Raw genomic sequence first — 23,615 nt, 5'->3', positions numbered from 1 at the left:
CCTAACAACCTCCCATCTGCTGATACTGCTAGTCTGTGGACCACCTTCTGAGTACCAAGTGCTTAGAAGATATATATTCCATTAATGATGAATGCTTAAATAGTTTCCAGTGTTTGGCTCATACACGGTGAAATATCAAATCAATGGAGTGATAAGAATCCTTACACATATTGTGGGAATAATACAAATATTTATCAAGTGAATACTAAGGGTGCATACAGGCGCAAAGATAATTAAAAATCCAACTCCTGGTCAATGTCAATAGATATCAATATTTTCAAGACTCTGCTTGCATACAGCTGAAGGGCATTCCACAGTGACAGAAAGCCCATCAGTGGTTTCTAGGGAACAAAGGGAAAGGCAAAAAGGGAGGAAACTTTTAGGGGTGGTGGATGTACATTGATTGTGGTGATGTTTTCATGGATATTATATATATATATATTTATCTATATATATAATCTGTTAAAGCTTATCAAATTGTACACTTTTAATATATGGAGTTTGTTGTTTGTCAATTACACCTCAATAAACCTATTTTTTTAAATATGGGGGGAAAAAAGCCACAAAATGTGTTCCAGAAAGGTTGTATTAATTTACATCCCGGGCTTCCCTGCTGGCGCAGTGGTTGAGAGTCCGCCTGCCGATGCAGGGAAAATGGGTTCGTGCCCCAGTCCGGGAAGATCCCACATGCCGCGGAGCGGCTGGGCCCGTGAGCCATGGCTGCTGAGCCTGCGCGTCCGGAGCCTGTGCTCCGCAACGGGAGAGGCCACAACAGTTAAGGGGCCCGCGTACCGCAAAAAAAAAAAAAAAAAATTTACATCGCATCAGCAGCATATGCAAGTGCCTGACTCATTTCCTTTGTCAGCACTATAATTCTTAAAGAAAACCCATGATGCTAATTTAGAAAGGCAAAATCTCTCACTTGTTTGAATGTGTCTTTACTAGTAGACTGAAATTTTTTCATGTTGATCAGCTCTTCACTCGTTTTTTTGTAATGTGTGTTTATCAACTTATAGGAACTCTTTATTTAAATATGTCGAATACATCGCCTATTTGTTTTTTCTTGGCTAGATGTTTACATTTGTGTATGTGATGTAATTATAACATAGACATTTTAAATAAGTTCAAGAATCAAAAAACTAAAAACAAAAACAAAAGCCAATCTTAACACTGCTCAAAACACAAACAAAAAAAGCTCAAAGTCAGGACATAGAATTAAACATAAAAAAAATCAAAAATCTTTTACACCTATTTCTTCCACAAGGTGGCTGACTTATTAGCATAAAACTACATCAGAAGAAAGCCATATACATAAACATATCAACCTTATACCTGTCATATTCACTCTTTTAGTTGGTTAATACAGTAAAGTAGGTTAGTTTTATCCTCTTTAAAATGAAGAGTTTGGTACTGATGTGTAACATATTTTGTGATGTAATCAGGAATAGTCAGAATTTGGATTTATAAACTCCCACTTTTTATTTATTGATCCTAATTGTGTTAGAAATGGGTCCATGAAATCAACCTTGGGTTGAGTAGTTCTTGTTTTGAATCAACTGAATAAATACCAGTAAAGGAGAATATTTACATATTCTCCTGGAGAGGAGAGTAAATCTTTATATTAACAATCCTGAGAAGACATATTTTTCAACTGTTTTCCTTCACTCTATACCTGAGTCTCACAAGATCTTTTTGGGCAACACAGCAATGAAGAATGCTAATACTAGTAATGCTGGTAAAAGAGGACTGCTTCTTTATCTGACATGCCAATTGGTACAAATTCAAGAAAACTAGTTCCTCCAAAAGGTAGTTACAAGTATTCACAAATTTGTCCAATCCTTTGAAAATGAGTCATAATTAGCCACCAGAAGAAACAGATATGCACTTACCATCTAAAGAATGAAAATTTTAGTGTCCTTAATAGAATATTTTCAACTCTTGTTCTGAAGCCTTCTAAGGTTAAATCATTTGGTCAGGTACGCAAAACTAGATGATGTCCAATCTGGAACAAAAGTTCAGATTTCCTGAGGTACAAGCTGAAGAGCAGTAGGAGATGAAACGTGGAAATAACGTGGAAGATAATGTGGAGATAACGTGGAAATCAATGATGTGGCTGAGGCTCCAGAAAAATCCAATTCTTTGAACTTTTACTTTCTCATCCATAAAATGAGGGAGGTGGATTAAATGACTGATACACTTCCTTTCAGCTCTAACCTTCTCTAAATGTAGGCAAGATAAGTTGATAAAACCTGTGACAGATGCAGTCATATTGCTAGAGACCTTTTACTGCCAACCTGGGGTTTCTTGACTACTTTTTTTGTAAGTCCATGTCAGCTCAGGTTCAAACTCTAGCCCTATCCTATTTATGTAGCTTTGATAGTTTATCCTCTTATTAGATAAAAGGAAATAAGGATCCCAAGAGATTAATAGCAGCTACACCTCAAAGAGTTAAGATAATGAAAAGAGAGAATACATCCCAATACTTAGCAGTGCCTGGCACAGAGTAAGACGTCTAGGAATTGCACGTCTGCGTATTTGGGGTACCTTAGTCCATCCAGGCTGATAGTAACAGAATACCATAGATTGAGTAGCTTATAAACAACAGAAATTTACTTCCCACAAATAACTGTGGGAAAGGCTCGGAAGTTCAAGGTCAAGGCTCTGGCAGATTCTGTGTCTGGTGAGGGCCCCCCTCCTGGTTCGGAGATGGTCATCTTCTCACTGTCCTCACATGGAGAAGTGACAAGGGAGCTCTCTGAGGCCTGTTTTGTAAGAGCACTAATCCAATGCATGAGGCCTCCACCCTCATGACCTAATCATCTCCCAAAGCTCTGCCTCCAAATACCATCACACTAGGGGTTAGGTTCCAACACAGGACTTGTGGGGATGGGGTGGAGGGGCGGTACAAGCGCTCAGTCTTTCATACGGGGCTAAAACAATACCAACTTACGTGGCACTCAGGTTTCACAAGCGGAACCTGCTGTAACCCCAGCGAGTCAAACACTAGGTAGACAGGCATATGACAAACATGAACAAGTATTTCCACAAAAGGATGAACAAATGTAACTGAAAAACAGCCCTCAGTTCTGGCTCACAAAACAGTTCAGCTATATATTTACTTGAAAAGACTTTGTGAAATGGTGGGAGAGGAAAGGGGAAAAGGGAGAAAGGAATGACCGCACCAATGGCAAAACTGTGGTGTTAGCAACCCACAACCTATCGATCTTAAGAAATTAGGACTCCTTGCCATCTCTGTACTATCTCATCTGTGTTTCTCTTAGTAAGGTCCACAAACCACTTCTACCTAGAATGCTTGTTGCAATTGCAGATGCCTGATCCTCACCCATTTTTAACACGCTACCTCATTAATTCTTATACATTCTACAATTTGAGACCCTAGCCCAACTGCTTTGTGGCCAGTGCTTGAATGTGGTCCATACCCGAGTCCTAAAACAGCTTAGATTCCAAACCTGAGGACTGCCCACAGCAACTTACCTGCAACCCATCACAACTAAGAAACCAGTTTTGAATGCATCAAAGCTAATGAGAAACAGTAAAACTCATGAATTTATGAAGTATCTGGGCATTAGAAGGAACAGGTACGACTGCAAAAATGACCCTTCTGGAATTTTCTCAGCATATCCTAAAGTGCCAGTAACAATATTTCTTTCATTCTCAACTTTAATTTTAGCAATGAACTGAAATAACACTTTTTATTATGGTGAACAGTCAGGTAAGTTCCATCGACAACTGAATTGTAGTCTTTATTAAAGTTATTTTTATAAATTTATGTCTAATAACATTAAAAGGTTGCTTTTTACTTTAACATGTGCTTTGCAAATCTATATCAGTAGTAGAAAGTGCTTCCAGTGAATAGATTTTAGTCTTCAAAAATGTGACTGCATCCTTCATCTCTAGTTTTTCCATCTCCCAATTATTGACCTTACCAAAGAAAGAGGAAAATAATCAGTTTGCAAGAAGATGACGACATATAAAATAAAAGCTAGTTTCGAGATCCAAGGATATTAAAATAACATCAGCCAACCACTTATAATTACGCACATTTTAGAAATTTAGTAAGATTATGTGCTAGGGTCGAAGAAAGCTCTCACAGTGAAAATTATTAAAAAACTTTAAATGTCCTCTAAAGGGTGCAACAATTCCTTTCTTGGGATAATCTTCCTTAGAATATAAATAATAGGCAATATGAAAAAAGAAAAGTGTTATAGATTAGCCCATTAAGAGAAATGGGCCATCTTAACCTTGGTAATCCGGGCATGATCCAGTTTGGGATATTAAAGTACCATAATGAAGATTCAAATATTTACATTTCACATTACATGCAAGACCAAATGAGTGGCATTTAGATAGAGCCTAACATTAACATAAATGTACATTTATTCGTATGGTTCTTGCTCCATACAGAGACATCTAGAGAGGCCGGTTCAAGAAAAGTTGTGCTCAGAATCAAACAAAGCATAAGGAGGGAAGAGGAGGAAGCATCCTCTTACAATCATCCAGCATTTTCTAGTGACAAACATCCTTAACAGCCTCACAATGGCCCATGAAAACAAAGCTTTTAATTAACATCTTTTCTTCTCCTGTTCAAGATAACCTAGAAACTGAATATGGTTTCATGTGTCTTAAATTTAAAAAGTACACATATTATTTACATTTTTCACTTAACAAAAATGATTAAAGTTGACCAAATGTAGCACTTATAAAACCCCAAGTAAATAATAGTAATCAGCTGAGAAGGAGCCAAATCATGTACCAGAAATGTTCTTTTTCAAAGAAAACAATAACTAAAACACTTATTCCAATACTGCTGACAATTCATCTAGTCCCAGTAACCAACTTCAACCACAACATTCCCAGCAGAATGACCATCAGTAATTGAAGACTATTTCATTTGCATTTTTTTCTTACCAAGATCACATGAAAACCCATTACTTTCAAATGCCGCATTTTCATAGCAAGGAATCCTCTGGGGTGGGTTGAATCCAAACAGTACGTAGATCTAGGAACACAGAGTACAGCTACTCTGAAAACAAAAACACAAAACATGAGACTAGTTACTAACGAGATGACCATGTACAATCTTGCTGCATCCTTGTTCTTTGGAGATTTCAAAGCTGAGCTCTCCACTTACCACATTCCTCACCATTCCCTTCTGCGTTAGTCCTTCACTTCCTCATTACCTAGACTATGTAGATATTCCAGTATATGAAGACTATTTTAGGAACCACAAGCTTATAAAAATGCTTTATACAAACAGTATCCCTTAACCATCTTTAAGAATGGCTACATTCTCGATGAGGAAAATTTTCAGATATGACAGCACCCATTTTAGGGCTTTCCTTTGCAGAGCTAATCTCTGATCTAAACATAATTATTTATGCTACTAGAAGCACTGATGTAGATAATACCAAATGGAAAATGCTCTGCTTGTACATATTTTCTCCCAGAGACAGACACATTTAAAAACCAGAATGGGGAGAACAAATACAAAAAAGAAAACACTAAGAGATAGGCAAGACTGTTGAAAAGATAAAATGTATACGTGTAACAAAAATGTGGAAGGTGTAATTTGTTTTTCATTGTTCATGGCCTTTTGGAAAGATTAAGTTCACTGGGGGAGAAAAAGACATTTGTATCCTTACTGTCTTCTGTTATACTCTGGCTGTTATCTGAGATAAAGTAAGAGAAATTTCATATCTTTAAAGGAACACTGATTCCTCATTTTTTCTCGGTACTTTAGGCTGAGAGCTACTACATTATATTATTATGCCAGAACAGATAAATACCTGAAAATGAAAAATGATCTTTCAACTTGGTCAGAGAGAAAGCCTCTTTTTGAGGGAGGATGGGAAATATGTAGAAGGAAGATAGTGGCTGAAAAAGATGGCCAAGGGGCTTCCCTGGTGGCGCAGTGGTTGAGAATCCGCCTGCCGATGCAGGAGACATGGGTTCGTGCCCGGGTCCGGGAAGATCCCACATGCCGCGGAGCGGCTGGGCCCGTGAGCCATGGCCTCTGAGCCTGCGCATCGGGAGCCTGTGCTCCGCAACGGGAGAGGCCACAACAGTGAGAGGCCCGCGTACCACAAAAAAAAATAAAAATAAAAAAATAAAAAATAAAAAGATGGCCAAGGAACAAGCTAGATGGATTTAGAAAGCCGCAAAAGTTACAGAGCTGTGTATGAGTGGAGAGGGATGAGGAGATAAGAGTTTGAATCCCTATAGACTTTTTTTCTGTACCTCTCTCTACCCTACTTATGTGCATGAGCTACAAAGCAGTAGGGGATGTAGGTCGCTTGGGGTCAGGATCCACGTCTGACTCATCTTTGTGTACCCCACAGGCCCTAGCAGAGCCTTTCCACAAAGAATGACTGAACACAGGGTGTGTGCATTATGACCTGATCCAGATGCTTACAAGGCAGAATATTCTCTGAAGGAGTAGCATCAATTTCTCCCAGAAACACCCTCTGTACTGTGTGAGTCAAGGAAACTACTTCTAATTAACTTCAGTATGGTTTGATCCATATACAATACAGTTTAATTAAAAAGCTAAAGTTTCTCTACCTTTAGAAAGGTTTGGTGGTAGAGAAAAATATTTTTGGGGTATTTGATTTTAGTAGAAGCCTTCATTCTTTATGATCACTACTGCATTATCTTGTCAAAAGTTTACACTGCACTGATGGTTTCAATTATATTAGCATTGTTTTATTGAACTGTTTAGCTTTAAGACCTGATTTTTAAAAATTGCCTGTTTCGGGCTTCCCTGGTGGCGCAGTGGTTGAGAGTCCGCCTGCCGATGCAGGGGACATGGGTTCGTGCCCTGGTCCGGGAAGATCCCACATGCCACGGAGCGGCTGGGCCCATGAGCCGTGGCCACTGGGCGTGCACGTCCGGAGCCTGTGCTCCGCAACGGGAGAGGCCACAACAGTGAGAGGCCCGCGTACCGCAAATTAAAAAAAAAAAAAAAAAATTGCCTGTTTCATTAAATGGACGACTCCAATCCACTGTCTTCAATCACCGTGTCCCACATTTATACCTAAGGGGTAGATTAACGGATGAGAAGTCCCTTGGTGCATTACAAGCTCTATACAAATATAAGGTCTTTGTACTGTTACTGCTATGTAATATGAAGTCTTTGAGAATTAAGATATAAATTTAGAAAGCTCAGCAAATGCGTATGTGTAAACAACCTTTGAATATTTGTAGCAGAAGAAGTTACCACATCCACATCAGAAAATGGAAGCACTTGGCTCCTGTTAGCATCCATTCTGATTTCAAAATCTGAAAGAAAAAAATTGATACTAAGTTTTCAAACATTGCTCAAGGTGATTTTTTGTTTGAAAAGGTATACTACCACTACCAATAACTATTAATGGCAGCAGGTAAGCTATACTGAGCTTATTTACCATGTGCCAAATACTAGTCTGGATTTTATATGTATAATCTCATTTGTTGGCCACAGGAACCCTGTGAGGTGGGTACTATTATTATTGCCATTTTACAGATAAGGAAAGAGGCTGGTGAGTGCCTAACGCATAGCACTAGTAAGTAGTAGAGTGAAAATCCACACCCAGCAGTCCAGCTCCAGAGCCAATGCTGCGCCACACTAGACTGCTGCAGTAAACTCCTTATCTTATGTCAGAGAAAAAGTAAAATAGAGGAAAATCATATAAAGTCCCATACCAATATAATAATTATGTGGCAACCATACACTTCTTGAGAAGCACCCTTCTCCCAGAAGGCTACTCAGCGCCTCGGCAACCTTTGCATGTGGGCGTAATGGCACGGAGGGCAGCTGTGGCAGCACTAAGTGCGTGTCCCTGTGACAAGGAGCATCGTCAAGTTTTAGACAGGCAGCCAAAACATGAAGCTTGTGAACATTCCTCTCCACATCACCTAAACAAAAAAGAGAGGAAGAGAATATATAGTTAAGAAAAATATGAATGCTACATTTAAGAAATTGTATTAATGCACCTATAATTCTGATGATTTGCTTCTTATCAGGAGGAATCTCTCTGTGTCGCCCTAGGTCCCACAGGGTGTGTAGGTCAGTGCCCTGATAATGTTTTAAACTTTAAAATTATCTTTCAAGGTGCTTTAGCCTCAACTCTTCACTGAACAGATGGGAAAATGCTCAGGAATGTTAAAATGCCTCCTGATTAACTAAAGGCAAAGTTGGGATTAGATTCCAGGTCTCCTGGGTTCACGGCTGTTTCCTCCATGTTACACTGCTTGAAAAATCAGCACATGGTGCTCTTTCTCCACTCTTCAACTTTGGAATTTCATACTGTTGTTTTTGTTTGTTTGTTTTGTTTTTTGTGGGTTTTTTTTTCGTTTTTTTTGCAGTATGCGGGCCTCTCACTGTTGTGGCGTCTCCCGTTGCGGAGCACAGGCTCCGGACGTGCAGGCCTAGCGGCCATGGCTCACGGGCTTAGTTGCTCCACGGCATGTGGGATCCTCCCGGACCAGGGCACGAACCCATGTCTCCTGCATCGGCAGGCGGATTCTCAACCACTGCGCCACCAGGGAAGCCCCATACTGTTGTTTTTAAAAGGATTTAAAATACTCTATTCCCAGATACATCATCAAATTTTACACATCTAGCCTGATATTGCTTTTCCTTATTTAATAGTAAAGACTGAACGACAACAATAATTTGGTTCCAAGAGCAAATAAATTCACTACTTTGGTAACTATTTGGTTTCTTGATCTAACGGCTGTGCCCTCATTACAGGCCATGAGTGGCAAAGTGTTTATAGCTGCAAAAGTTGACTTAACTTGGCTTCAAACGTGACACACAAGGATTAGAAGTAAAAACACCTCTGATCAAGGCATAAAGAACAACCTGAACATTTAGCCTTTGCACAGGTGCATGAAGTGTAAATAAAGAGAACAGTGACGCTGGGTTTCTTATTCTTGCTGTCTATAGGCAGGATCTGTCATGAAAGGAGCCTCCACCGGTTTGCTGGTTTGAAGCATGGCCCTTTGACTTCATCATCATTGGTCCTTTCATCAGGAGCACCCGCTCCACACGTTTTAACTAACACTGCTGCAACTGAGACCCCAATCAGAATCACCTGGTAGCCTGGGGGGGTACTGCTTTATTTTAGTCACCACTGTGCACTGACATCCTACCTGACGTCAGCAGATCATGGATGATGTCCTTTTGAAGAAGCTGATTAATAGGGGCCGGGGGAAAATGGTTCATCAAGCAAAACGAACATACAGCATTCAACAGGTTTTCAGCAGAGATGTGGTGAAGGCTATCAGTCAGAGCACTAGCCATAACTTCTAGGAACCTACAGGGGCAGAAAGGAAAGTCAGCTTTCAAATATGAAGAGTAGACAAGGTCATGGTAGAGCTAGTGAGGCGTCACAGAACTGACAGCTTTAAGGGGATAAAACAATCAGGCTTGCAGTTAAGTCTTCACACATCTTTCAGGTCAGTGACTATTTCATAATAAATACATACACTCAATAAATGTTAGCTACTGCTATATGTCTTACACAGGGCAAACGTTTGTAAGCTTTAACTCATTTAATTCCTATTCAAACTCTACGGGATAGGTATCATTATTTTCTTCATAATAAAGACGAGTAAACAGGCTAAGCAGGGTCAAATAACTTGTCCAAGAACACACAGCCAGGAAGTAGCAGAGACAGCACTGGAATACAAGTTGTCAGGGTCCAGAGGCTTTTAACCACTGTGCTAAATTTTTTATCATGAGTAAGTCTTTAAGACCTGGAACTCCACTACAGTTATAATCAATTAAAATTATCTGGCTATTAATACTCTGAGTTAAAAGAACTGCTAGCCTAATCCTACCACCCGAGCTAATGTTATGCAGTATAACAAAGCAGCTAAGCACAGAGGAAGAAAGGAAAGGTCAAAATTAGGTAAGGTCACGTGTGCGGGGTGGCACTGCTAATAAACGGCACAGATACGCTTTGAACCCAGGTCAACTTGACTCTTAGGGCATAAGCTATATACCATTATATAAGAAAAAAGGAAGTACTGATACTTGCAAAGTACTGTGATAGCGTACAGGAAAGAAAGTAGACAGGGTAGCATTGGGGAGAAGGAGAATTTCAGTTAAGTGGAAAAGATGGCAAAAGGGAAGACCACTTGAAACTAACCCCTGAAAGTACATGCTATTCACGCTGTAATACGTAGCGAGGCTGGAGCACAGGCAGGGACGCTCACAGCAGGGCAAGTACGCCCTGAAGTAAGCCCTTAGTACCAATGAGCCATATGGGGAAATGTCTGAGATCAGCTGGGAGGTGCCGTGAGGAGCAGGCGGACGAGTGCGGATGGCTGTGACAGGCTGAGCAGGACTGATAACAGGTCCCAGAGACAACAGAGAGGCAACGCTGATTAAAGGGAGAACTGACGGAGTCTGAGTATGCAGCAAGAAACAGCGGGGCTGCAGAGGACTGATCTGGAGCCCAGCGGTAATCACCTCTCCAGTCTCCTCGCATCCCACTTCTGACGCTGTTACCTCATGCTTCGGTGACCCCAAAATCTGTCGTTCCCTGCATGTACTCTGCTGTTTCTTTCCTTCCTGACTTGAGTACGGAGCCCCTTCTACTCAGAATGGTCTTTCCATTGTTAACTCCTATCTATCCATCTTTCAAGATCTGCTCAGGTACCAACTCCTCCAGGCAGGATGCTTGGCACCCACCCTGACCCTCCACTTCACCAGACTAGCATCCTGGTACATCCCTCCTCTATTCCTATAGACACTGCATAAAACTCTATCACTTCAATGCTCATGCTGTATTTAACTGCAGAAAGGATTATGTCTTATTCACTTTTGTCTTAAGTACCTGAGTGCTTGGTACAAGTTTTCCGACTAAATGAACAAATAAACTTAGATGAGGAGGAGGAGAATGTTAGTGGAAAAGGAAGAATCAAGAATAATGAGCTAAAAACTCACCAAGCTGTATACATTGAATATGCACAGCATTTTACATGTTGTTATTCGTACCTCGATAAAGTGGTTTAAAAAGCTCTAGAGCGCTTTCCAATTATGGAGCAGAGACGGGCTTATTGACAAGTAATTGCAGCTATGTGTCAAGGCTCCACCAAAGAGTTATATAAGACATGACAAGCACAGGGGTTCTGATGGAGACAATTAAGGGAAGGCACATGGCATGCAGTATGAACTGAGTCTTTCACAACAGTGGAGAGCACAGTAGGAAGCTGCTTTTCCTGGCCCAAAGAAATGGGCATGTGACCCAAACTCGTTCAATCAGATTTTCTCTTTTGGAAATCTGAATCTTGAGGGAAAACCACAGGGACAAAAAGCTGTTGGAGTCAAGTTACTCGATGGCAAAGAGACGGCCGTGAACCTTGCCACTGAGACCCTCAGAACTGTCCTAGTTTATTCCTCCAAGGCCTCCGTGACTGACACTCTAGTTTTTAAAAAAAATCTAACAATTACTGTGTGTCTGGCATTGCCTTAAGAACCTGACACAGGTTAACTCATTTAATCCTCATAACAACCCAATACGATTAGAAATAACTCTTTATTTCTCATCCCCATTTTAACAGATGAAGAAACTGAGGCACAGATAAGTAACTTGCCAACGTTAAGTAGCTAATGAATCGCAGAGCTAGGATTCAAACCTAAGCAAGGTGTCTCCAGGGTCTGCGCTTTTAATCACTCTTCTAACAAATGACAAATGACATGTTATATGCGTTTCTGGTTTTTAATGAAACTTAGAACTGACCTAGAGAGGAAGGAAAGATGTTCTGGGTAGAAAGAAGATGAAAGAGCACAGCATGTTTGAGGAATTGCTGTGTTTAATACTAGAAATGCACGGTTGTGGTTAAAATGAAAAGAATAGAAAGCAGTAGTTTGGGACCAAATGAAGAGTTAGGGTCAAAACTAAACTATAAACTCAGGAGCTGAGAGAATAAGCTGGGGGAGAGTTTGAAATGAACACTCCTATGCTGAATTACCAAATATACTGCAAAGAACAAAGAAACTGGCAAAAGCAAAGCACGTATCTTTAGCAAAGATAAAATAAAACTCTGTTTAACTTCATAAATAAGGACTATTATGTTTTATTTCTGGACATGGATGAAGGCCATGGATGGGTTCGCATGTAAGAATTCATTGAGCTTCGAAATCTTTTCTATAAATACGATATGTGGCAATAAAAAAGTAAAAAAAGAACAAGTACATACTCGTGAGTCCAGCATTTGTGTAAGTGATTGAGAGAAGAATACACATGAAGAATAGAGACAAGGCTTTTCACATTTAGGAAGCCAGGTTCATCTGTTGCTTTCTTCATAAACAAGTCCATCAAACTAATAGGTCGAAAGCCAAAGTTTTCAAATAAGATGAGGAGAAAAAGAACCTAAAAAAAAGAAAGAATTGAGGGAAAACTTCTTAAGAATTACAGTATGCTATTAGCAATCTTTTAGATCTCAAAAAATTTAAACTGCAATAGAATTGTCCTGACTGACCAGATATTCTCTTAAAAGGAACAATTATCTTTTCCTTACAAAATGTGTTCCAGTTATTCTTGAATCAGAGTATCGAGTTAACAAGCAACCTCTTTTTATACGCTGAGAACCACAGCACACAACGGTTTCCATATCTCCATCTCATTTAAAATAAATTTTTTCCTATACGCTTTTCATAAAAGAGCTCTGAAAATTACCTTTAAATACACCTCTTCTGAAGTTCTTCAAAATGACCAAGCCAATTTTGAACTGCTCTCCCTTCCAAACCTAGACACTTCCTAGATTCTAACAGATAAGAGATAATTCCAAAATTTCTATGTTCAATACTAATTTCTATAACTCAGAATAGAGCTGAAACACGATGATTAAATGTTCCAGTTCACCTCTCATTTCCCTCTTAGTCTTTCTCACAATAAGTACTTCTCTTTCCAAAATCAATTTCCATACTAAACTCAACCTCACCCTCCAACGTGAACTACACCAGTGACCTAACATGACCTAACATGGTTACCACTACTTCACTACAAAAATAAGTTTTTACCAGCTGCTTCATTTAGATGTTTAATTATTAACACATGCCCTGAATTTAAAGGCTCTTACTCTGGAAGAAACAAGCAAACTTTCCATAAATAGAAAACGGACATGATCATTAAGTAATGACAGTTTATTCTTCAAAAAGTGTAAGCCTCTCACATCACCTATCTCAATTATTCTAAATCTAATAAAGGAAAAGTAGAAAGACAGAAATAATCCTTAATATCCAACCAAAGTACCATACAACCTTTTGAAAAACAAACAGAAAAACTTTGGACAATATAATTTATTTTTGTTTTGGATAGAAAGATAATATAATAATAGGTAACCCCCAGACAAAAATTATAAGGAGCTAATTTTTCAAGCCGATTTAGCACTGGAATATTTTGGAATCTAAACCACTTTAAAATGATAGAGAAATTGTTTCGAATGCTAAATAAATTAATACGTTTCTTGAAAGTTTCTGAGGCTTATTCTAAACTGTTAACATACTTACTTTTTTCAATTTCCAGATGTCAAAAGTTGTAGCCACATAATCTGCTATTCCCTTAAAAAGATCTATGTTAAAGTATTGGAGGTCTCTGCAAGACTGCAATATGCTGATCAATATTTTAAAAGGACACCCATGGATATTACCTTTAAGTATGAGTTAGAGAAACAAGAATTACCAGATGGTTTTGACTGTAAGATTCTAGATACTATATACACAGTATTTTTGTTTCTTTAGAAAAAATAGCACTATATTTTGTTAAAAAAAAAAAAAACCACTATAGGCAAAAATAAAGTTTAGATCTAACCATATCATCAGATATTTTTCATATAACAGCAAAGTTGTTAAAACAAACAAAACAAATATAGTCCAGAACAGATCAGATGCTACAAATCATACAAGAAAAATCCCCCTTACTTGTGACTATCTTACTGCACTCGTTCAAAAGGATCACGGAGCGGTAGTTCATGGCGGCCAGCACTGCAAACATGTGCTGGCTATTCAAAATGGAGAATTGGTCTAATTCTTTCAAGGCTTTCATCTAAAGAAAAGTACACTTAAATTTAATTTATCATTTGTGGCAAAATAAATTAAACTCCTATATTTAAATAAAAAAGGATAAAGTTTGAGCAAAATGACTCGGACAAACAGATATATAGATAAATATATGTAAACATATATACAGATAAAAATAAATCTATCTCTATTATTTCACTTTAGCAAAGTTACATCCAAAAGCATAATGTCCTCCTAATAAACTGACTTGAGGAGGTGATAGCAAATCACAAGAAATATTTTTTTCAAATTTTACCCAACAGAGAAAATTCAGAAGGTATTTACCTCCAATTTCCTTTTAAGACCAATCGGTGCATCTTTTCCAATACATCTCATTACAGTTTGTAATGTGAAGACACGTTCTATTTTCCAAACTTGCTGATCAACTAGCATCCTGTCATCAAACACAATAAATACCACAGTCCTAGGATCTTAAAACCAGGAGAGAAATCGTAAAAGTTGTTTGGTTCAGCTTCTACTTCTAGGCAAGGAATATGAAACCCAAAGAAATGATCTACCTGCCCAAGAGAGTGCAAATAGTGAAAGCTCCAGGACCAGCCTAGTATTGTTTTCTCTCACATTATTTTGCTGTCTTTATGCATGAACAAATATCAGGAGATTATATTAAGACATCCCAATGCATAGTCAATGAAAAAGGGAATTAAAAATTATTCTCATCAACCTATGACATTAGATTAGGTGCATCAATTTTATAAATTGTAAAACTTAACCTCCTTTTCAAGCTGGGCCAGTGTCATGTGACCTCTACAGAGTACCCAATTAACCATTATGAACTGAGTACATAGCAGTTATCCCCCAGCCCACATCAGTACTATGTTTTAAGATAATTTTAGATTTTAATGTTACCCACACCTTTTATTTTATGGTGGACCCTGAAAGAAGCATTATTTCCAGAGTCACTATTTTAAGTTTAATAAGGTATTAAAGACCATAACTACGAACAAAGTCTTCCATGCCCCCACTCCAAAAAACGGAGCTCAACTTTCATCTTCGTTTTTGATTTAAGAGAAACAGAGAAAGGCACTTGAAGAAAGCGTAAGAGAGTTCTCACCGCAATCCTGCTCGAAGAACATCCACATTCTTGCATGGCTCCATTGCCTCTAAGATAGTTGACAAAACTGAAAGACATGTCTCATCACACTCATTGATACGTTCCTATTGAAATATAATTGCAAAAATACCACAGGTGATGAGCTCATAGTAGACTATCTCACCCAAGCAAAACCACTGAACTGATGCTTTCAACTAAAGGATTAAGTATCAAACCAGTAACTCACAGAGTCAGTCCACAATAAACAGCATCTTTGGAAAACAAGATGTCATATGTAAGTGAATTTTCCAAATAATTGATACACATTCTTTTATGCATCAACCCTTTTTTTACATTCTCCATTACCACTGAAAATGATTTGATATTGATTACCTTCCTCCCCTTCTGAAATAACTTTTATCAAACATTATTTTTACCTCTTCTTGAGACCCAAAGCCATCATGATGACAAGTGTAGTAATATTAGAGCTACAGGACAATTTTCCTACCCCTAAAGAATCTTACACAGCTGCGCTTACAATTTCCCTACATCCTTTCCTGGCTATCGAACTGCAACCTCAGTTGTGAAGCTTCTGATTCACATCTGCTGTCACATTTTACCATCACTATCTGGATCTCAAGAGGAGCCCAGGCTCCATGGATCCTTCTTTCAAATCCTCCGAATTAGGGTACTAATTTAGGTTCTAGAAATGGCCTAATTTAGAAAGCGAATAGTAACAACACAGCTTACCTAGTGCTCTACAATTTAATCACAACTAGCTTATACACCTCACAAGAGTACTTGTGATCACATCTGAAAAATGTAAGCTCTTTTGCTAAAATTACAATGTGCGACTAACTAGTCACAAAGTCTCAAGTCAGACCAGATAATGATAAGAAATGGATACTGCTGGAAGGAAAAAAAAGGTCTCATTCCCATGAGAGGGTTTCCATTAACAATTTATAGCATTCCATCAATACCTACTGTGAAAGAAAAGACCACTTGGCTATGCGTTTGAAGGGCAAACTTCACTGATGACATATTTCATCCCTAGCTAAATGTCTTCACAACATTCCAACATGTTAGTGAGATACAATTATACGTACAGATAACCTGACCCCAAATATCCACTGTTCATTCCTTACCAATGCAGATACTATGCTGATGTGAATACCTGTCCAAAATTCATTTAGAGCATCACTGACCAGGTAGAGTGACTTACCGTAATCACTCTAAAATAACTATATAGGGAACACAGTCTACCAAAAAACACACATATTCTGCACACAACACACAAATTAGCTCCTGGGCAAGAACATGGAAATCACAGTAATGTAAAAAGTTAAAGTTAAAAACTCTCAAATACCTACGAACCCAATTCTTGAATTCTATAGTAGGACAGGATATATATCAGATCATCCTCAGGAAACTTCTGTCTTCAAAAAAAATTATTTAATTATGATCACTGAGTTCAGAAGTCTGAAGAATCCACTCTTAAAAGGTAAATGATTACTTTAATGAACTCATCTTTTCCTCAGCCAATCTGGCGTCATTTCAGTGACATCAAAAGGACACTGACTCCTTTGTTTGAAACTAAAAGTGGTCCTTCCTCCATTCCATTTCCCACTCCCACAGTAATCTAAATACAAATTGGAGCATGTTGATGACCTCTGCTTAGAATATTTCACTGGATCCCCACTGCCTACAGGATAAATCCGAACTCCTTAGCCAGGCAGAAAAGGCTCTTCATGATTCATCCCCTTTTTCCCCAACCTCATGCCTTGCCACGACACCCAACCCCTCCGCCTTGACAACCACAGACACAATTTCCTCTCCATTCCCTCAAACTCACAACCCCAGTATTCTGTACTTCAGCCACAATGAACTACTTTCAGCTCCGCAAACTATTCTCCAGGATTTGAACACACAGTCGTCTCTGCTTGAAATACCATCCCCTTCGCTATCCATCTACTAAGTGCTGGCCATTTCTTGGACTCAGCTTAGACATCATCTCCTACTGGGCTTGAATTTTAGCTCTACTATGTCGAGATATTTGTTCATTCACGCAGCAAATATTTATCAAGTACCTACAGATAGTGACACTAACAGGTATGTGACCTTGAGCAAGTTATTTAACCTCTCTAAGCCTAAATTTCCTAATCGGTAAGATGAAAGTAACAATACCTACTTTTAAAAACTACACTGAGAATTACATGAGACAATCCTCTTTTCAAACTTTGTACCTATCACTGCTTCAAACAGTAATCCTGTATCCTCCTTCCTTATCACCTTTTCCCATCATGAAGGCATACTCCTGACTAGGTTTGAAGCCCTTGTAATATACTCTCTATATTTTTCTTTTATTGCACTGAAAGCTCTATGTGGCCGTTATTTTGTAACTGTATTCCCTATGCTCAGCACCATGCCTACAACATAGTAAATGTATGATTCATCAGATGAACATTGGTTATTTTTGTAATTACCTACAAAATATCTGTTGTCCCCTCTAGGTTATAAGAGTAGGGATCATGTCTTCTGTATCTTTACATCCCTAGTGACAAGTCTAGTAACTGATACATAGTTGACACCCAAAAAATGTTTACTGTATGAATAAATCAATCCAGTAGCTGTGTGACTTTAGCCAAGTTAACATCACTAAACCTCTTTCTTCATCTGCTAAACTGAGGTAACATCAACCTTACAGGGCTATTGTGAAGATTAAATAAGACAACACAAGAAAAAGGTATAGGTAGTCAATAAATACTAGTTCCCTTCCCTTCTCTCCTTCTTTCAACTACCCAACCTTTCCTTGTATATTTTGTACCTCTTCCCATTTTAGCTTATTCACTATTACTCAACTCCAGAGAAGAAAAATGGGGCAAGCTTTCATAAATTTCTACAGCAAAAAGATCTGGCTAACTTAAGGTCTCTAAATCATATAATATCTATGCAGAAACAAATATAAACTACCATTCCAAAGATAAGTTTCTTTCAAGGAGGCTACATGTCTATGTCCCATCATTCTTTCAAGATATGCTAAACCAAGTAAAAGTATATTTAAGGCTCCTTTTGATTTTACCTGGACCACCCTCAGCAAAGTCTGTATGAGTAGCGTATTCTGAGGAATCTCGAGCTTCACCATAGCATGAAGACTAAACAGCAGGCTGTCGTAGTGCATGATCTTGGCTTCTCTCATAATTTGTTCACACAGCTGGCTAAACACAGGGTGGTTAAACATCAATTGTTTTTCAAAGCGCTTCTGGTCATCGGACATCCGTTTGGCAATTGTCCACATGGCTGAGAAATAGTTACTACTAGGAAATGTAGGTGCTTTGGAAAATATATCTAACACATCACTCAGGGAATTACACTCCTGAGACAGTTTTCTACAGTTGATCGGGGTTGGTTTTGTTCTCTTGGTGAGAACATCTTCATTGGAAGGCTCATGATGAAAGTTTTTCTTCAATCCATTATCAAAGACAAAGTGTTTTGAGTTAAAGGACAGTCTTCTAGGACAAAGTAGTCTGTCAACTGTAAGGACTGTTGCAGTGCTTATGCCCTTTGTTTGAAAGCCATCACCTCCTGATTTAAAAATTAAGGCATCCTGAAAGAGGTATCTAACAAATGACTGCATTCTATTATCAAAGTTACTTAAGAGCTTTCTTGGGTTCCCGTTTGAATAAACCATTTTTGGTCTGCAAAATCCTGAAGGATACAGCCTCACAGTTCTGCTTGTTGGAACTAAAGTACTGAATTGTCTGAGGTTCCATAAAAAGGAACCTGCTCTGTTATTCATCTTCCTAGCCACTGAAACACTTTCAAATGGCTTTAAAGTTGTCAAGATCACACACACGTCGCTTCTAAATATGAAAGAAAAAACATGCCATCGCTTTCCTGTAGGGGAAGGGGTTATAAGAGAAATAAAAATTAGAGTAAAACTTCTACTTAAAAATATCAAATGCATTTAACAGAGACTAAAGTGAGAACCTAGGGAGACATTAAGATTTCCGTTAAAAAGGTAAAACCATGTTAGCAATGTGGGCTTTCTCCATTTCTACCACAATGTGTACATACACAGTCTTAAAGGTGCAAGGTTACTTTGGGAGTAGTCGTTGTACAAATAAGGTTTTAAACAAATAAAAAAGGAAGTGGATTTCTAACGGAAAAGGTTTCCTACAAAGCTTTCTTTGCAGTAAGGCATTTTATGTTACCACTGCCTTGAAAATGTCGTCAATGAAAAATAAGGGTTTAACCTTGATGGATACTTTTTAACACAAGGATTTAACTACAGCTAAACACGAACTGCTAAGAATAAGGATTTGGACATGCAGAACGGCTCAGAAGAAGAAGCAGCAAACTAAAGTGATGCTTGCACGTGGCCTGCGCTTGTCTGGATATACAACCAGTCTCACCAGGTCTCAGAACCGGTGTCAGGGGTCCGTCCTTCCAGAGCTGGACCTCTTCGTATTAACCCACCTGCCTAAACTTACTTCCCGGGCAACTCCTGAGACCTTTCTCTGAAAGGCAAGAAGTCTAAGGTGTAGTACGACCACCTGTTCCACCTATGCCCGTCGTCCACTCACCTTAGTTCAGAGCACCATGGTTATGCAGACGCGCAGCCATAACAGCTTCCCCGCGAGCTGAGCGTATCGCGAGATTTTACGGATCCTTCATAGGTCCAAAAGTGTTAGGTTCGCGGGAGGTTGGAAATAGTTTACTTGGAGTGAAGAAAGCCTACTGAAAAAATGACTAGTTTTTCTTAGCTGCAGGGAATAGGAACGGGGGAGACCACAGACCTTTTACTGACAGTGTATAACTGAGTACCCCAACACGCAACCTCTCCAGCTGGGCGCCAGAGTCCGAGCTCAGCTTCAGAGTGCGCCTGCGCCAAGTCCTGAGCGGCGCGGTTGCCTGGAAACGGTGGAGCAGAGGTTCAAGACCCCGGGTCCTGGCTTCACCATGGCCAAATTCGTACTCGCTGGTGAGTGATCCCCGCGTCCGCCTGCAGATCGCGCAAAACACCGACAGCTACTCTCCTCCTATGACCGCTTGCCAGTGATCTTAACTGGCTTATGTTCTAGCAACTCCAGCCTCTATATGGACCACCCAGGCTTTATTATGCTTTCATTCAGAACTGTATGTTGGGCAGTGACTGTGTACAAAGCACTGCTGGACACGGGATACAGTGAGGGGAAAGACACATCCCTGCCTTTAAGGAGCTTTCAGTCTCCTGGGATACAGAAGCATGTAAACAAGTACTTTTGATACATGTAATTAATGCAATGAGGGGTATGTGCACAGGGCTCTGGGGGGGTGTTACAAGAGCTGATTTGTGGTTTGGAATAGGGAGGACATTCCAGAAAAAGGCACAGAGGCTAGAAGTGTCATGGCCTCTGGATGTGGAGGAAGTGACTGGACCTGGGGCAAGAATGGGAGCAGAAGCCAGATCCTAGCACTTCAAGAACACCAAGCAAGGGGCTTCCCTGGTGGTGCAGTGGTTGGGAGTCCGCCTGCCAATGCAGGGGACACGGGTTCGTGCCCCAGTCCGGGAAGATCCCCCATGCCGCGGAGCGGCTGGGCCCGTGAGCCATGGCCACTGAGCCTGCGCGTCCGGAGCCTGTGCTCGGCAACGGGAGAGGCCACAACAGTGAGAGGTCCGCGTACCGGAAAAAAAAAAAAAAAACAAAACACCAAGCAAAGGTGTTTGAACTGTATGCTGAAAGCAATGAGGAGTCATTTAAAATTTAAGCAGAAGGGTATCTTACTGAGCTTGCATTTTAGGAAACCCTTCTTGTCAGCAATGGAAGGGACGGACTGGAAATGTCGACTGGCATCCAGAAAACCACCAAAGAGGCTTTTACTTCAGCAGGCTATTGTACCTGCCTCCTTTCCTCTCAGCAAGTTTCTCAAAATGGTAGACTGCTCTTCTATCTCCAGGTCCTCCTTCCACTCAACCTGGTTTCTACTTCTGCCTCCTTTCAGAAATGGCCCTCACCGAAGTCACCAATGACTTTACAGAAGCTGTCCGGTCCTTGTCTTATTTGACCTCTCTGATGCCTTAACACAATTGTCATCTCCCATCTGCCTGAAAACCTATTTCATTTGCTCCTTTATTCATTCAGAAGAGTATTTTTGAGAATGTTGCATTTGTGGCAGTGGCAGGGCTGGGTTCTATAGGAGCAGTGGCAGGGGACCTTTCTTAGGCAAAGACTTCCCAGAAGAAGTGATTTTTTAATCAGTGTCCTGAAAGATGAGTGTTACCTATCAGAGAGGAAATAAGTAGGGAGGAGGAAAGTAAATTAGGCACGGGTAGCAGGGGGTGGGGCTGCAATGAGGAAAGCTAGTTTGGTGATTTTTGAGAGTATACAATAAGCAGAAAATTCAAAAAGATTTAGTAGGGTTGGAGCATAGAGTACAAGGAAGAGACTATCATATGTTAAGGCCAGAGTTAGATAACGTATATTCTTATGAGCCACGTTCAGTATTTATTTTAGATGTATTTATTTTTATTTATATTTATTTTTGGCTGTATTGGGTCTTCGTTGCCGTGCGCCGGCTTTCTCTAGTTGCAGCGAGTGGGGGCTACTCTTCATTGCAGTGCACAGGCCTCTCAATGTGGTGTCTTCTCTTGTTGCAGAGCACGGGATCTAGGCGCATGCGGGCTTCAGTAGTTGTGGCACGCAGGCTCAGTAGTTGTGGTGCACAGGCTTAGTTGCTCTGCGGCATGTGGGATCTTCCCGGACTGGGGCTTGAACCCGTGTCCCCTGCACTGGCAGGCGGATTCTAAACCACTGCGCCACCAGGGAAGCCCTCAATATTTTAAACTTTATCTAAAGTACATGGAAGGTTTTTGGAAGGAGATACATAATCAAATTTGCATTTTATCTGAGTGTTATTGCTACAATGTGAGAAGAAAAAGACTGGATGCCCAGAGCCCAGTTAGGTACTGTAGTCCAGGAAGGAGATACTGGTGGCCTGGTCTAGGAAGGTGGGCAATGGAAATGGAAAGAAGTGAATGGATTGGAGAGATGTTAGGGAGCAGAATCTATAGAACTAGACATTTAACTAGGTGGAGGAAGAAAGGAAGGGAGAAGAAATAGTTAAAATTATTCCCAAGCAGTAGTTTGCATAACTGGGTAAATGGGAAATCACTGAAAAAAAGCAGAAGAGTAGGCTTTATACTCTGGGTACTGTTAATACTCTTAAATAACTGGGTAGATGAACATAAAGAACATACGAGAAGGAGCAAATTTAGTAGGGGAGTGGTGGCAAAATCTGTCATAGACATGCTGAGTGCCTATGAGACATTTAGAAGGAGTTGAAAAAATACAGGAGGGTGTAGACATCTAGATAAGGAGATAGTTCTGAACTGGAAATACAGATTTCTACTTGAAACCAAAGGAATGGAGGAGATTATCCAGGAAGGATCATAGAGTATGAAGATACGATGCCTTGTAGAATGCTAACCTTTTAATGCATTAGTAAAGGAATAGGAAGCTAAAAGTGTAATGAGGAGTGGCCAGAGAAGTAGGAAGAAAACCTGAAGAACGCCCCCACCATAGTGGGTATTTCAAGAGTTTGAAGGGAGACCAATGCTACCAAGGGTCAACAAGAAAAGGATCAAAAAGTATCCATTGGATTTAGTGACATGGAAGTCCATGGTGACCTTCTAGAGAATTATGGGAAAAGCCAGATTGCAGTGGCATGAGAAATCAATGGAAGTGAGGAACTGGGGATGGCAAGTGTAGAGAACTATTTCAAGAACTATTTCAAGTTTTAATAGAAAAGGGCAGGTAGAAGGCAATGACTGAAGGGGGTCATGGGCTTTTTGTTTCTCAGGACAGGAGAAGCTTAAATATAATGAGTATATTTTAATTATGGTAGAAACAGGCCATTAGAAACAGAGCTAAAATGCTAGAAAAAGGAGATAACCAATGGAGGTGAAAGAGGGTGGTGTTCAGAACATAAGTGGTGAGATAGGATCTGGATAAGAGGTAGGACCCCTCGTCCACTGAATAGAAGAAAGAAGGAAAGGCTGAGTCCAAATGCAGATAGGCTAGTAGGTTTGATGGCAGAAGGTTGGGGGATTTCCCAGCGGATGCCTTTTTGTACGATTTGGTTTCATTTGCGTAAAGTAGAAAGCAGAGTTTTCTGTTGTCTTCTGATAGTACAGAAAAATATTGGAGAGAAGGAAGAGGCTTGAAGGAAGTAGACAGTTTGGAATGGTAATTGTAGAGACCAGAAGAGAGTGCTGCCAAGGGAAACAGAGGGATCTCCAGGAAGAGTTGAGGGCCAGCTGAGACTGGTGACCATGAATTTATAATGGTGCTGCTCTGCTTGGTTCTACCATGTTTATCCAGGGGTGCCAAGTACATGAAACCAGGCACAGAAAAGGCAAGTTACTGGGTTCATTCAGGGTGAGGGGCTTTTACCAGGCTTACTTGCCAGAAGCACAGTGAGGCAAGAGAATTGAAGACACGAACCAGAAGAGTG

The 23,615-nt window shown here is 39.9% G+C and overlaps 2 protein-coding genes across 9 annotated transcripts in view; one reads left to right on the top strand and one right to left on the bottom strand.

Moving 5' to 3' along the window:
- Positions 1 to 991: 991 nt before the first annotated feature.
- FASTKD2 (FAST kinase domains 2) lies at positions 992 to 19,940 on the bottom strand. Of its 6 annotated transcripts, XM_067026676.1 has the most exons (13): positions 19,706 to 19,768; positions 18,839 to 19,016; positions 18,202 to 18,582; positions 15,144 to 15,247; positions 14,357 to 14,465; positions 13,934 to 14,057; positions 13,523 to 13,662; positions 12,211 to 12,383; positions 9,154 to 9,317; positions 7,702 to 7,914; positions 7,209 to 7,299; positions 4,930 to 5,044; positions 3,671 to 3,942 (listed from the first exon to the last, which is right to left on the bottom strand). In XM_067026676.1, the coding sequence occupies exons 2-13, from the start codon at positions 18,890 to 18,892 to the stop codon at positions 3,823 to 3,825; spliced, it is 1,788 nt and encodes a 595-aa protein (XP_066882777.1). In that variant the 5' UTR covers positions 18,893 to 19,016; positions 19,706 to 19,768; the 3' UTR covers positions 3,671 to 3,822. The 6 variants fall into 6 exon arrangements, with proteins under 6 accessions (XP_066882778.1, XP_066882781.1, XP_066882777.1 ...); XM_067026677.1 differs by lacking the exon at positions 18,839 to 19,016 and having other exon boundaries at positions 992 to 3,942; positions 18,202 to 18,337; positions 19,706 to 19,940; XM_067026679.1 differs by lacking the exon at positions 18,839 to 19,016 and having other exon boundaries at positions 14,357 to 14,502; positions 18,202 to 18,337; positions 19,706 to 19,794.
- Positions 19,941 to 19,964: 24 nt separating this feature from the next.
- The window catches only part of MDH1B (malate dehydrogenase 1B), a 31,058-nt gene continuing 27,407 nt past the window's right edge, over positions 19,965 to 23,615 (top strand). Inside the window, exon 1 of one of the 3 annotated variants that reach the window (XM_067026683.1) lies at positions 19,965 to 20,103. In XM_067026683.1, coding sequence (XP_066882784.1) covers positions 20,082 to 20,103 — 22 coding nt within the window. In that variant the 5' untranslated portion in view covers positions 19,965 to 20,081. The remainder of the gene's footprint in view (positions 20,104 to 23,615) is intronic. The other 2 variants (XM_067026685.1, XM_067026682.1) reach the window with 2 other exon arrangements.

The sequence above is a fragment of the Kogia breviceps genome, chromosome 2 (assembly GCF_026419965.1).
Source record: "Kogia breviceps isolate mKogBre1 chromosome 2, mKogBre1 haplotype 1, whole genome shotgun sequence".
NCBI classification, from domain to species: Eukaryota; Metazoa; Chordata; class Mammalia; order Artiodactyla; family Physeteridae; genus Kogia; species Kogia breviceps.
Note: the sequence above shows the minus strand (reverse complement) of the source record. Positions and strands in the feature narration are given on the sequence as shown.

Excerpts from the sequence above, each read along its gene's own strand:
- FASTKD2 (XM_059052981.2), bottom strand. The coding sequence starts at position 18,918 with ATGAATAACAGAGCAGGTTCCTTTTTATGGAACCTCAGACAATTCAGT. Across the intron at positions 14,058-14,356 it reads GTCTTAAAAGGAAATTGGAG|ATGAAAGCCTTGAAAGAATT; the intron begins GTAAATACCTTC and ends ACTTTTCTTTAG. Across the intron at positions 7,915-9,153 it reads CCATGATCTGCTGACGTCAG|GTGATGTGGAGAGGAATGTT; the intron begins GTAGGATGTCAG and ends TTTTTTGTTTAG.